Source organism: Scardinius erythrophthalmus, assembly GCF_964197995.2.
Source record: "Scardinius erythrophthalmus genome assembly, chromosome: 19".
NCBI lineage: Eukaryota > Metazoa > Chordata > Actinopteri > Cypriniformes > Leuciscidae > Scardinius > Scardinius erythrophthalmus.
This window is the reverse complement of record NC_138239.1, coordinates 4,959,867-4,973,902: the sequence shown is the minus strand read 5'-3', so window position 1 is coordinate 4,973,902 and position 14,036 is coordinate 4,959,867. Positions and strand designations below refer to the sequence as shown.

General features: G+C 37.1%; 1 protein-coding gene across 1 annotated transcript in view; it reads left to right on the top strand.

The window, feature by feature from the left end:
- Positions 1 to 13,444, top strand: part of alk (ALK receptor tyrosine kinase) — a gene marked incomplete at both ends in the record, with an annotated part of 458,249 nt that extends 444,805 nt beyond the window's left edge. The window contains 5 exons of the mRNA XM_081393742.1: positions 1,369 to 1,461; positions 11,242 to 11,343; positions 11,477 to 11,611; positions 12,032 to 12,122; positions 12,473 to 13,444. Coding sequence (XP_081249868.1) covers positions 1,369 to 1,461; positions 11,242 to 11,343; positions 11,477 to 11,611; positions 12,032 to 12,122; positions 12,473 to 13,444 — 1,393 coding nt within the window. The remainder of the gene's footprint in view (positions 1 to 1,368; positions 1,462 to 11,241; positions 11,344 to 11,476; positions 11,612 to 12,031; positions 12,123 to 12,472) is intronic.
- Between the last annotated feature and the right edge of the window lie 592 nt (positions 13,445 to 14,036).

The window sequence follows — 14,036 nt, the reverse complement described above, 5'->3', positions numbered from 1 at the left end:
AACAACAGATGGAGGATCTGCTTTTGTCTGAAGTCAGCACAAATTCAGCGCTCCACGACTCCGTTCAGGAGTTCTGCTTCCCTCTTGTACCTGCAATGGGAGTCCTGCTTCTTTTTGACACTCGCATCCAGAATGGCATGAAAAATGAGCCCACTTAGAGCTCATTTATACTACATGAGCAGTCCAGTCATCAATCCAGCTATAAAACTGAGACACTGAGACACTTACCCATCTGCAGTTTCCTACTAAACAGCCAAGGTAAAATATATCTGGGCCCTCAAATTCAACTTTTTGATCCAAACCTAGAGGGATTGATCGTTTTGCCCTTTCAGAGGATTTTTTAGCATAAAAGGCTGTTCGATATAGGGTTTTTGACACAAAATGCCTTCAAATGGTACTACAAGTAATTGGAAACATGACTTTCATGACTCGACCTTCAAAAAGAAACAGGAATTTTTATTCTTTCAACAATCTTTGGTTGTTCTTGACTGACAATGTGAGACTTCTTGGCTGGTTCTCCACAGTTAAAGAAGGAAAGATTCATCTGACACCTTAAGTGACGTATAACCATAATGCAACCATCAGGAGTTTAATAATCCTGACATGAATTCAATCTGTATCTAGGTAACGTCAAAAAAAAAAAAAAAAAGCTTCTAAAATAAGTAATATATTTATGAAAAAAGAAGAAGATTGCAAAAGCAAAAGCGCTGTTAATGAATGTGTTGTTGCTGTGAGTTTCACATAAGTCTATCTATAGGCCACTGCCAGTGATACTAGATTTCCCCATTAATGCGGACAGAGTTTGTGCTTAACTGTGGTTTCAAACACTTGCAGTGTTGACAGCTTCGTTGTTTATAATTGGAGTGGTCTGTCTTTGCTAGCAGTGAAGATGAGGTGTCATTCATTTGACATGCTCTAAATATGTATGACAGTGTCTCACATTTGTGCAGTTAACTCTTAAAATACAATCTGGACTTCAGTGATGGTAACACTTTACATTAAGGTTTATACAATAAAGTGTTACTGACACAAGACATAATTGGGCATTTATAACTAGAATTATTAGATTAAATATTGTTTTATAATTATTATTTTTCTTTTGGTAAAAGTACCATAGTTTAAGAAAACTATACTACATTTGCAAGAATGTTATTTCCAGTAATAAGACTGGAAACAATTAAAGTCCACAATATTGTTGCTGAACAATGCTAAACATATTGAGCTGGCAATGCTATTGGTGAAAATATTTCTGTGATTAAAATATGGTGGTACAATTTTTTTTAATCATTATTCTGTTTTAAATAGAGCAAATATTGTATGTAAATGTGTGTGCGTCTGGTACATTTGACAATCTTTTATTCCTAACAGGGATATTGCTGCCAGGAACTGTCTTCTGACTTGCAAAGGTTCGGGGAGGGTGGCTAAGATTGGTGACTTTGGCATGGCCAGAGACATCTACAGGTATGGCACATATTTTAAAATCCCCCTGATATTCACATTGGGGTTGGAATAATTAATTAATTAAATATTCAAGCAACAGTCCACAGAACATAGAGATGGCAGACTCAAAAAACACGACAGTTCAATTTTGCATCTGTGTTTATATTCAATTGGCTCTAAAAAATTGAAGGACTGTAATTTGGCTTTTTCCTCCACAGTATTTCAGCTGAGAAAAGATGAAAGCGTACCTCATTCTGAAAATCCAATTGCGAACTTTTATTATCAACATATATCTCATTTTAAGGCAAGAGCCAAGCAAACTAAATTAAGAAGTGCTCAGCTTATTCAAAGTGTAGATTTCCATTTCCTTATTATTTACACCGAGGTTTGCCAGCATGGAGCAACACTGGATACATGTTCTCATGGATATGCTTGATGTAACATACTGCCATACCACTCGTATGGATACTGTAGTAAATATCTGATTTTAATTGGACATTACTTGCTAATTGATGCATAATGTGCATTGTTTACATTGTTTATATTGTATATATGAATTCAGGAAGCTAGTCATTATTAAAATATTCATAAAGATGAAACATCAGAAGGAAAATAAATGGGGTTGTAATATTTTATAGAGAATATTACAACTTTTTTGGAACATATACAGACGTGAAGTGAACTTAATCACTTTTCACCCCATATGTATGTGTCATTTCATTCAGAAGTGATGGAGAACTGATCATCTCATTTAAAATGGCGCATTGCCGGCGACCCCAGATTATTGTTGGTCAACATTTACCTCACGTTAAAACATCACACTCTTACTTGATCTGGACAAACATGAGAACGGTTTAAGACTCCAGCTTCGAAATTTGACCACTGTTTATGATAAAAGTCGGATACATGATCATTTTTTAATTTAATCGATCGGTAACTTTTGAATATGATATTATTCAGGGCAATAAAAAAAATGTTATTAGCATTTTATCAGCCTTATCTAAAAACTCACATAACATGGTCTTATAAAATGTTTCATAAAAATCATAGTTTTAGAGATAACATCCTCAGATTTGAAATGAAGCATGAACAGACTTGTGGCTTCAGCTTCGTTATCTTTGTAAGTTTCTACACTACAGTCACATCATATTTGATACATTTAAAAAATATATTCTTAATATTTTAATTTTTTGTTTTTAATGTTTGAGATATATCCATATATCCATAATAATAACAGTGTGAGTGATTCTGAGTCTTCAGTTGTAAACTCTCAAGTGTTGGCTTTCTAAATATACTGTATGTTGTTTATGTGTCTATTCTCAGGGCCATATTTGTTAAAAGCTTACCCCAGTGCAAAGCCTCTTTTGGCGTTAAAAATGACTGTCAGGAGACATGCAGTGAAAAATTAGCGCTGAAAAGACAGTTTTTTTTTTCCCGGCTGACCTTATTGCATATGCATTTGTAGGAGTTTCCCTTTCAGACGCAAAATATATTGGAGGAGAATATTTAAATAAATAATGCAAGGTGATTTACTGATATTTGCACTCATCAATTCACTGGTATTTGTGTCATTATTTACCACCCAAAATAAAGCATGTCTTAAAGATGTCTTAGCGTGCGCTTCTCTTGGTAGATTGCGTTGGTCATTATGGAAATGATCCGGCCACTCTTTTCCTTAATGCAAAAATGCACAATGACTGCTATGTTCAGTTCAGGTCAACAGCAAGTATCTACACCACTGATGTCCCTTCAATCTTTCAACCAATCAATACATATATACTTACATGCATACATACAGTTTTATTTTAGAGTTTTACAAATCAGAAGACAGTGAAGCCATGTGGTGTTTAGAGAGGTAAGAATCTAACGAACAATCTCCATGTCTTCATAAGCTATATTTTCAGATACTGTCTTTAGAGAGATACACACTTTGGCACTAGTGTGAGTCGTCCTTTGACATTATCCGTCAGATGAGATGGCAGCACCGCTGTGATGAAATGAAAGGAGTTGTGAGCTTGACTGCCTCTTATGCGCTACTGGAACGTGTGTCTGAAAATGGCTCACTTAGCTGGTGAAAGAAGGGTATTATTAGCCAGAGAAAAGCTGAAGGGAAAAGACGGATCCTTGTTTTACTCCCTCCGGAGCGTTGCCATTAAAGCGTGCTCTAATTGCTGATGTAGATTTTTCTTGCATTTTCCCGCTGAGTTCTGCAGACAGGACAGGAGTTCAGAGCTGTGAGGAAAATGTGATTGGGGATGGGGAGAATTACAGTGGAGGTTTGCGTGAATATTTCATCTCATCTTCTGAGAGTGGAGAATGCTGAGATGTGATCAATTTAATTCACATAGTTAACCCTTAGAGGTTACTCAAATTTTCCACAACCTTTCATTGTCGCTATGGTCGTCCAAAAGCCATTTGGGGAAGTTCACTAGTTTATCTAGTATTTTCTGCTCAGTTTTTTTTTTTTTTTTTTTTTAGCATAGTGCTTTAAATAGGATGAATTTAGAGATGCAAAGTCTTTGAGGGGGATTTAGCGTGTTGACAGCAAACAGTAAGACTGTTGGCGTGGTAAAACTCTTTCTGACAAGCTGCATCTCTAAATTGATCCTCTTTAAAGCACCATGCTTAAAAATATAAAAGCTCAAAAATCAAACGCCACTAAATCCATCAAAACACAGCTCGTGTTTCACTAAATTCAACAATAAGGCAGTCATTGCTGGAGTCCAAACCTCTTCCTCTTTTTATGCACAATCCATTAATTTGTGAGGACTAAAGGATATTGATATGAAGTGCATTTATTTGTTGAATTATTGAATTCTTGTCGAAATCCCTTTGTGTTGTGTTCTGTTCTATCTTGCTGTTTTTAAATAAAAGAGGATCCTGTAAATCCCCTGAAAAACCTCGATCCTAAATCATCCTTATCATACAAGCCTTCCTTTAATTTAATTGAATTGAAAAACTTTATTAATAAGCTATAAGAGGCCATGAATTGAGATGAGATTTTTTTTACAATTAGTCCTTGCTATTTTGAAGTCATCTATATGCTGGTGTACATGTAAATGTTGAAATGCAGTATGTAGGGTATTCACATTATATATATTAAATATATATATTAAATATATATATATATATATATATATATTTATTTATTTATTTTTTCAGGAAGATTTAAAATTTTGATGACTAAAAATATTGCTCTACACAGATTTTTACCCAGTGGCAAATCAGGGAAACTGAATGCTGTAAAAAAAAAAAAAAAAAAAAAAAAAAAAAATGGGCTTATTTTATATGAAGGGCTGAGCTCTTTGATATGTCTCATTCCAAACTTCCTGTTTCAATATGAAGTACGTCAACACCAAAAAAAAAAAAAAAAAAAAAAAAAAAAAAACTGCTTGTTTAAAGATTTTTTTTTTAGGTCTAAATGCACTTAGTCAATTGTTAAATATGTATGTTTTGCTCATCCAACTTTCTGTTGTCACTTCCTTCCTCAGTTTCACAAATGAATAGGCTTCTTGCTCTCTGAGTAGGCCCTTCTTTTGGACAAGTAACTACTCGGCAACCATTAAAAAATGATGTTCAATATAGTATTAATGTGTGTAGTATGAAATAGTGTTGTAGTCAAGACCAACTAAACCGAGACCAAGACCGAGACAAGACCAAGAACAGACCAGCACTCCTCAAAATCATCTTATAAATACATATCTACTGGATATGTAATCAATAAATACAATTAGAATAATAAGACACTATGTAGAGCTGTTACAGTACCAATCAAATCACTAACAATAAAATTCATCTTTGTGTTGCTGAGGTGGCACGTAAGTTGCAGCTGAATTGGTTCAATTACACCTGCATAAATAATGTTGAGATTGTTTTTAAAATAAAATTTTGAATATAGAAATATGATGGAAAAATAAAATAAGCCTACTTTTAAAGCTCCAGTATGCGACTTTGGTATTTGACCACAAGAGGGCGCAGTTTCCAACAATAACAAAGGCGAAGCTTGATGACGCTATGAAGGAGGTGACGATGGGAGATGTCGTTTTTAATGCGTTTTCACCATCTAGCGATATATCTACATGGAATTAATGAATCATGATCACGGATGAGGTAATTTATTCGTTTTTGTATTACCTGTATGTCTGATCGTATTATTTTATGTCATCATAATTAATGAACTGCAAGGAACGTGAAATGTTATGCTATATTATCCCGTTACAACATACAGATATTTGTCAAATGATTTGTTTGGTTAATGTTGTGCAGTTTTACGTTTTTATGGTTAATGCCGTGTTGTTTAACGTGTTCAAACCAATATCTAAAAGTAAATTTGAACGAACATTTGCAAGTAATGACTAAATATATTTTTTTAACATCATATCCGATTGTATTTAATTGTACTGCCATAATCTCGGTCACCACACGTGATAAAAAGCCTTACCAAAGTACAAAGAGCAATATAACTTTGTTTATAAGTGCTATTATTGACAGTTGCATGTCTTACCTGTCTCAATACACTCGCGAGAGAGTCTCTGTCAAGTCCAAGATAGTCGCGCAGCTCTCTCCATCTCGAAAACGCCTGCCGATATTTATCCGGGTTTTATTCCTCCGTTTGTCACACAGTCCGCGACTCCGCGTGTATCAGAATATGGACGCTTTCGTTTTGTTGGCACTTCAATACTCGCCAAAGAGTTCGTGATCCATAACAGCTATAACCATAAAGTCTATGGCTATAACGCTTTAACCACCACTTCCGCATTTGACCATGCGATATTCCGGTGTGGTGGGTCATATTTTTTATTTTATTCTTTTTTTAATTCTTTGTCAGACGTCTTTATTGTTTATTGTGATAAGAAAAAAACCTCAATAAAGTTGTTGTAAAAAAAAAAAAAAAAAAAAAAAAAAAAAATCCGGTGTGGTGGAATATCCTATCACATGGTCCACACCGGAAAAAGGATAGAGCGGACATTGCGTCACTGAGGCGCGACATTTCTTTTCCGGGACGGCCAGTTATCTAAAATCGGAATTTCTCTGAAATAAAAAATCTTTGGAGACTTTTGAGATATTGTAAGTACACAACTGGAGGAAATATATCACACTGTGCAAGTTATTTTTGGAAATTTTATTACAAAATTCCTACATATTGAAGCTTTAAATACGAAACGGAAACCGCCAGTAGGTGGCAACAAAACAATTAATGAGTGAGTCGCAGAACATTTATTCAACCGATTTGTTCAAAGCAGCTGATTCATTTAGTAAAGAAACACCTCAGCGTGTTGCTCAGAAACGCACAACAGTTTTGCTATGAATTTGTTGTTGCCGAAATAGCAAAAAACGTCTAAAATCGTGTCTAAAATTAAATCAATATCACGTTTGCAATCATGCACGTATTCGTGAAAACAGCTCTCTTGCTCTTGTTACATTGCTTAATTATATCCTTTGTTATAAAATAAAAAAAAACTTTTTTGCAATCAAATTTTAAATTTGTGACCATTTGTATGAATTTTGGGCAATTTACTTTTTTGAGACAATCCTGTAGATTGTAAGTAACAGTAACAAAAGAAATCTTAAGTTTTTGATTGCATTTTAAGCAGTAAGTTTTACATCAAATCACAATAATGAATAAATCTGACAATGCACCAGCAATTTAGTGATATCCTTCCAGTTGTGGTCAAAATCCAGAGTCCTCTTAGTCTGAGACCAGGACTAGACCGAGTACAAATGCTGTCGAGACAGAGACATGACCAAGACTTAAAAAAAAAAAAAAGGTCTCGACACCAAGTCCGATAAAGATCATTATTATGTGACTTCTCCTCTGGCCTCATGGGATAATAAATTGTGCATTGGATCCACACTTCAGACTCTAGCCAACGGTTTTATGAATACTGTAAATTTGGACATACTCCCCTTTTCACCTACTTTTAGGAGGGAAGTATCTATGTTCGTACACACTTTATTTTTTTTTATTTTTTTTTTTTTACTGACATTCGAAATACAAATATGGTGAGGAATACATGTATATTTTGGTTTATCTCATAAATGGAGTTTATAACTTAGTGTCTTTAACATCCCAAACTGCCTGATATTTTCCCTCCATCTCCTCGACTGTGGCAGCAAACCATCCCACGAGGGACCAGAGAGTCAGTAGCAGCACAAAGGTTCTCTGTGATCTTCTTTGATTTCCTTCTTCAAAGGGTTTCATTGTTGGTTTCCCTTGAGTCCTGGCATGCGAGGTCCATTCGCATGAGTGAAATTGCTGGAAACATGAGTGTAATGTTAGTGTGTCAAGTGAGTTATCTTGCGGGAGGTGGAACAGGCCTCGCTGCCACAATCCCAGAAGGCCACACACTAGTTTCTATAGAACCAGAGCCCGATAAGACCAGCATCATCAAGATTTTGTCAAAAGTGCCAATGCTTTTGTTTAGGAGACTGCAATTTATCTTTTCAGCCTCAGTCTCTCTTTTTTTTTTTTTTTTTTTTTTTTTTGTGATAAATGCTCAGCATACTCTCCCAAGATTATTGCTTTAGCAACCTCAGGATAGCTGTTGGCAAAAAAAAAAAAAAAAAAAAGACATATTTGTCTCTCTTTTTTCTTTCTCTCTCACTTTATTTATTTTTTACTGTTGTCAGCAGAGGGTCAGATATTGGAACTACAGTAGATCTTGATAACATCAGCTCTGGGTGAGGAAAATGGTTTCAGACTCAAAATGATTGCACCATGAGAAATGTGAAGAAAGTCTCCCAGATAAGACATTCAGATATGGCATTCAGTAACACTTAAAACCTTAAAGGGATAGTTCACCCAAAAAAAAAAAAAAAGATTATGCCATCATTTACCCACTCGTAAAAGTTTTTGGAGAAACACTTGGGGTCCAAACAAAACTGAACCCCTCTGCCTTTTATTGTGTGGGAAACAACAATAACAATGAGACATCTTTCAAAATATCTCTTTTTTTCCCCCAAAGTCATACAAGTTTGGAATAACAAGAATAATGGATGACATAATTTAATATAACACTGTTATAACAGTGTTATGGAGATTTAAAACGTTATTTTCATGCATGGCACAGTTCTGATCTGCTTTGGGAAAGATTGATCTCATGAAAAAATTGCAGACAGGATGTTGAATACTTTACAAGCTAAAATCTGTTTCTGCTTTGTGAATTTAAAAAAATGTCACAAAATTTAGAACATCACCTTAAATCATGTGTATGTTGCTTTGGATAAATGCGTCTACCAAATGCATAAATGTACGAAAATGCAATGATGTTCATGCTACTACTTTACCTAGTAAATGAAGGCAAATGAAGTATCTCACATATAGTGTCTAAAGCACAGTGCAGATTATTTTTTGGGTCATATTTGCTGCATCGTGCCGTTAAACTAAATTTGGCACATTGCATCCGAATTTTAATATGTCTTGCATGTGTGAGTCCTGTCAAGCCGTAGTCTTCATATTAGTGGGCGTGACATGATTTACTCTAATAGAACATGTTACTGGATCAACATTCTATTTTGGTTCCGGACCAACAATTGTATCAATATCACAGGCCAAACGCTAACACTGATCTTACCTATAACCTGATATCGCTGTCCTGTAATGCCCCAAGCTTAACCCTAAAATCTGAATTATAAGAATGTTGTTCTAGGACCTACTAGGATGTTGTCCTAGGAATTTGTCCTACTTTTATTTAGTGGCTAGATTCAGTCTTTAACTGCTTTATGACTACTGGATTCTCTTTAGTAGGAATAGGAAAACAATTGTCTTTACTCATTTGAATCATCTCAGGAAATGTACTTAACTAGTCCATAACATTTGCATGTACAATTAAACCATTGTACCGTAGAATAAAACAAACAAATTAAGCTAGACATCTCGGATGAACTAGGTCTAACTCTAACTACCTAACCCTAATTTACCCCACTTAAGATCAGAGAGTGTAACGGTTAGGATTCAAGACAGACAGATCTAATGTTTTGATATTGATTCAACATTTATTTCTTCGACGTCGTTTGTCCAGAACTTCTGCATATTTTATGATGCGAATTAAGTGAGGCATCTCAAATGAACTAGGTCAGTCACTTTCCATAAACCCTAACTTACCCTACTGAAATCTGAACGTTTGATGGTCAGGACCGACAGAAATAAACTGTCTGGAAGTTAATTCAACATTTAGTTAATGTACTTTGCAGATTTTAATCATAAAATAAAATACAGTCCTGGACAAGCAAATTAATCACTTTCTAAAAACAAATGTTTTGGTTCAATAACAACAACAAATATTTGCATCTTTTTGAGTTATGCAACTACTTTTGAAATTTCAGCAAACTACTGCATTAGAGGAATGTTATAATTTGTAGCATAAACACAAAAGTTTAAACTCATTTCTCAAAAAATGGAGTTGTTCCAACTAATTTAATTTCAGCATAATTTAGTGGAAACCATTAATCTTAACTATGTGAGTTTAAATAAACAGCTAGCAGAGCACATGCTAAATGTCTCTTGTTTAACATGTAAATTTAACGAACGAGTAAGATAATATTTCTCACTGGCATTTAACTCAGTCATTGCTGGTCAGTGTAATAATACCTTAATGTACTCAACCTCAACCTAAATGTCAAAAGTAACAGCATTGAACACTTACATGCCTTTCCCTTTCCTAAAAACAAAACAAAAACCGCATGAAACACCACTTCATTTAAATATTTATTCTCCTTTTCCAATCCTGTGCACAGCAAGCTATGAGCTATAAATCCACTGCCAAATGTTCATCACAGAAGGACAAAAAGTCCTTATAAATACATCACTCTTATATCTTGGCAACTCATTAGATTCTTCACAAGTGATAGTGAAGTCCTTTCTTTGTGACAAAAATATTTCAATTTAATTTGATGAAAGAAAAACAGTAGGAACAAAAGAGAGACCCTTATTCAAGATATATTCTTCTTTCGTCAAAATTTTGTCAAATTGAAGACCAAGTCCTCATCTGGCTTCTCTAATAATATAGATCTCATTTTTTCCCCCTTCTCGGCGTCGTGAGTGAATTGGATTTTGATTTTCTGAATGCTTGACCTAAAAAAAATCAGAGTCAGAATCCGATGGAAAATCAGATGTTATTGAGCCCGAGGTCTTTCTGATTTTTAGAGTGCAAGGCATCTCAAATGAACTTGGTCAGTCACTTTCCATAAACCCTAACCTTAACTTACCACTCTAAAGTCAGAAGGGTTGACGGTAAGGACCCAAGACAGACAGATCTAGTGGCTGGGTGTAGATTCAACATTTAGCTAATTTACTTTGCTTGTCTGGAACATCTGCATATTTTATGTCATGAGAAAAACATGCAAATTAGGCAAGGCATCTCAAATGAACTAGGTCAGTCACTTCCCATAAACTGTTTAATTAAAGTTTTCTGTTTAATTCTGGCCTGGAAGAGGAGAACAGTTAGGTTATTCAAGCAATACACTCCCACTTAGTAATTATTTTAGAATACTGCTTTTTTCTTTTAACACAAAACCAAGCCATATGCACACAATTAATCATTTAGTGAAGCATTTAGTGACTAATGATCAGATCAAGACTTCAGAGAACATGGCTGATGAATTCCATCCTTGCATAAGTCGCACATTGGAGTTTCTCCTTTATGTCTTTCCATGCAATTTCTGCTCTTTTCATTTCCCCGTGATTTTTCACTCTCTGATCTGCGACTGGAGTTAATAAGTCACTCCACTTTGCTTCTGTCTGCTGTGGGCATTCATAACAATGTCTCTCTCTTTTTTGTCTGGGCATGTGTTTTTCCACAGAGCCAGCTATTACAGGAAAGGAGGCCGCGCTATGCTGCCAGTCAAATGGATGCCTCCTGAGGCCTTTATGGAGGGAATCTTTACCTCGAAAACAGATACATGGTGAGCGCTGTAATATAATTACATACTTGACTGAAGTTCTTTCATATGCAACCCCACTGTTTTTCACACTATTTTTCCGTAATTACTATGATTTCGTCTCACCTTGCCGTTCACTTTCCCTCCTTTTTTTCAGGTCATTTGGTGTTCTGCTGTGGGAGATCTTCTCGCTGGGATATATGCCGTACCCGAGCCGCAGTAACCAAGAGGTGTTGGAGTTTGTTACTAATGGAGGCCGAATGGACCCGCCCAAGAACTGCCCTGGGCCAGTGTGAGTGGACTCAAAAATGCAGGATATTTACGCAGCGCTCCATATAACAGAAATAGATTGCATTAAATGTTGGCCACAGTTTTCTTAAATCTCACAAATCTGTCATTGTCTGAGGCGTATGCATTCTAATTCTCAATTTGTCAGTCCTCGTTAGCTTTCCCACTGCTTTATCTTTTCTGTCTCTGAAAATATACTAATTGAATAATAATCAAACCTTCCTAGCTGGAGTTTTGATTTAATTCAGTTTCTAATCTACCTTGATCTTGCAGAGCTGATCTTTGAAACAAATCTAAAAAAGGCTTATTTTATATCTGAAAATAATAAAACCTACTCATCCAATCTAAACATAGATGAAGTGATATCTAGTGAAGATAGAACAGAAAGGAAGAGAATACAAATATTGTTTTGTTTGTAAAATAGGTACCGGATAATGACACAGAGTTGGCAGCATCAACCAGAAGACAGACCAAACTTCTCAACTATTCTGGAGAGGATTGACTATTGTCTGCAGGTACTACATCTGATAACTGTGTCTGTTCATGCTGTGCAACAGTAGGTTTGTTAGAAGTTCGCCATACTAGTACCATTTCCAATATTGTAATACTGCGCACATTATGCATGGAATTTGCCAAAGTATACAGTATAAAGCAGAGCACATTGTATGGAACAGTCTTTGTCAAAATGTAATATTTTAAGTTACAATATTAATTATCTTTTAAGTGACACATTTTTTATTTAATTTATCATTTTGTTTTGTTTAACTAAATCATTAAAACCTTGATCTTGCCAACCATTTGTATCACCTGTTGAACGGGCAAGATTGAATCCTTGGGTAGATAACAGACTTTTCAATTCCCCTAGGATCCAGATGTGGTGAATGTGCCTTTGCCTGTCGAGTACGGCCCCATCCCTGAGGAAGAGGAGAGGGTACCCATGCGTCCCGAAGACCCTTCTGCACCCTCCTTGCTTGTAACCCCTCAAGGCACCGAGGATGGTCCATGCGTCGCCCACTCCGATCAGGCTAAGAGAGATGGGGAGGTCATTCTCATGGCCAGCCAATCTTCTGACACCAAACTACCGCCCGCTCCCCCATCTCAGCCTCATCCCCACCACCACCTCCAACCCCCTGTGGTCACTGCCCCCATACCAGCCGCCAAACCCTCCTCTACAACCCCCCTGACCACCCAGGATGGAGGACATGTGAATTTGGGCTTCATGCAGGCCCACCCATTGGAGAAGGAGAGCCGTAACGGGAAGCCCACCAACCTGTGGAACCCTACCTATGGCTCGTGGTTTCTCCAGCAGCAGCAGAAGAGGCAGCAGGCCCAGGCACAAAGGCAGGTGAGTGGCCCACGGATCCCAGGTGAAGGGCAGGAACAAGCAGGCCGGACTGTGACAGTAGCCGAAGCTTTGGGCCTGCAGCAACAGCACAAACAGCAGCAGTACCAACAGCAGCTCCAGCGCCAACAACAACAGCAGCTGCAACAACAACAACAGCAACAGCAAGGCCTGTGTCGACCGCTTTTGCCCCCTCCTCCTCCACCTGCCCCGGCTCCTTTACTCCTGGATTCGGCCACCCTAGCACCAGTTCCGCTCTACAGACTACGACGGTTCCCATGTGGGAACATCGGTTATGGCTACCAGGAACAGGGCCTGCCCATGGAGCCTATGCCGGGGCCCCAGCCTCCCCCGCCTCATCCTGGCCAGCAGAGGCCCATCTCTTTGGCTCGGGCCGGTGGCCCCGAGGACAGCCGCCCGCTTTTGGTCACCATGGGTACAGTGCAGGACTCCAGACTCCCGAAAATGGAAGGACACAACGCCACTGTGCTGTAACCGTGCACGCTCTCTTTCAGTGCCCACTTTGCAAAACACTGTGCTGTCAATCTACGTCCACCTCTGCCAAGCCCCTTTGTGCTTTTCCTTTGTGCTTTTCAGCCATGAGTATGTAACTGGGAAAGGTTCTGCACTGGAAAATCAGAAAAACGTTCCCTAAGCATCAGTCATTGAAACAGAATGTTGATTGGAAAAAGAAACAAGACTGTTGAGTTTCTGAAAGCCGCATTTGAGAGACAAAAAAAACAAAACAAAAAAAAACCCGAAACTGATTAAGCCCTCACAAGGACTAATTCTGTGAAAAAGACTATATTATATCAGTGATATTTTTCCATAATGGGGGAGAAAAAAAATTAAACGGGTTTGTTGATGTTTGCTTGCCTGCTTGTTTATTTATTCATTTGTTAATTTATTCTTTGGTGGTCATGTAAATTATTAATGGGTGTGCTTCAGAAAGCAAACTGCCCCCATTCATTATGTATCATTTTGTTCACTCTTGGACTTGGTTGGCTTTTAAATGCAGGAGTTTTCATCTATCATCAAACACAATGAATTACAGAAATCTCTAATGGCTAGTGCGTGTGAAACTGAT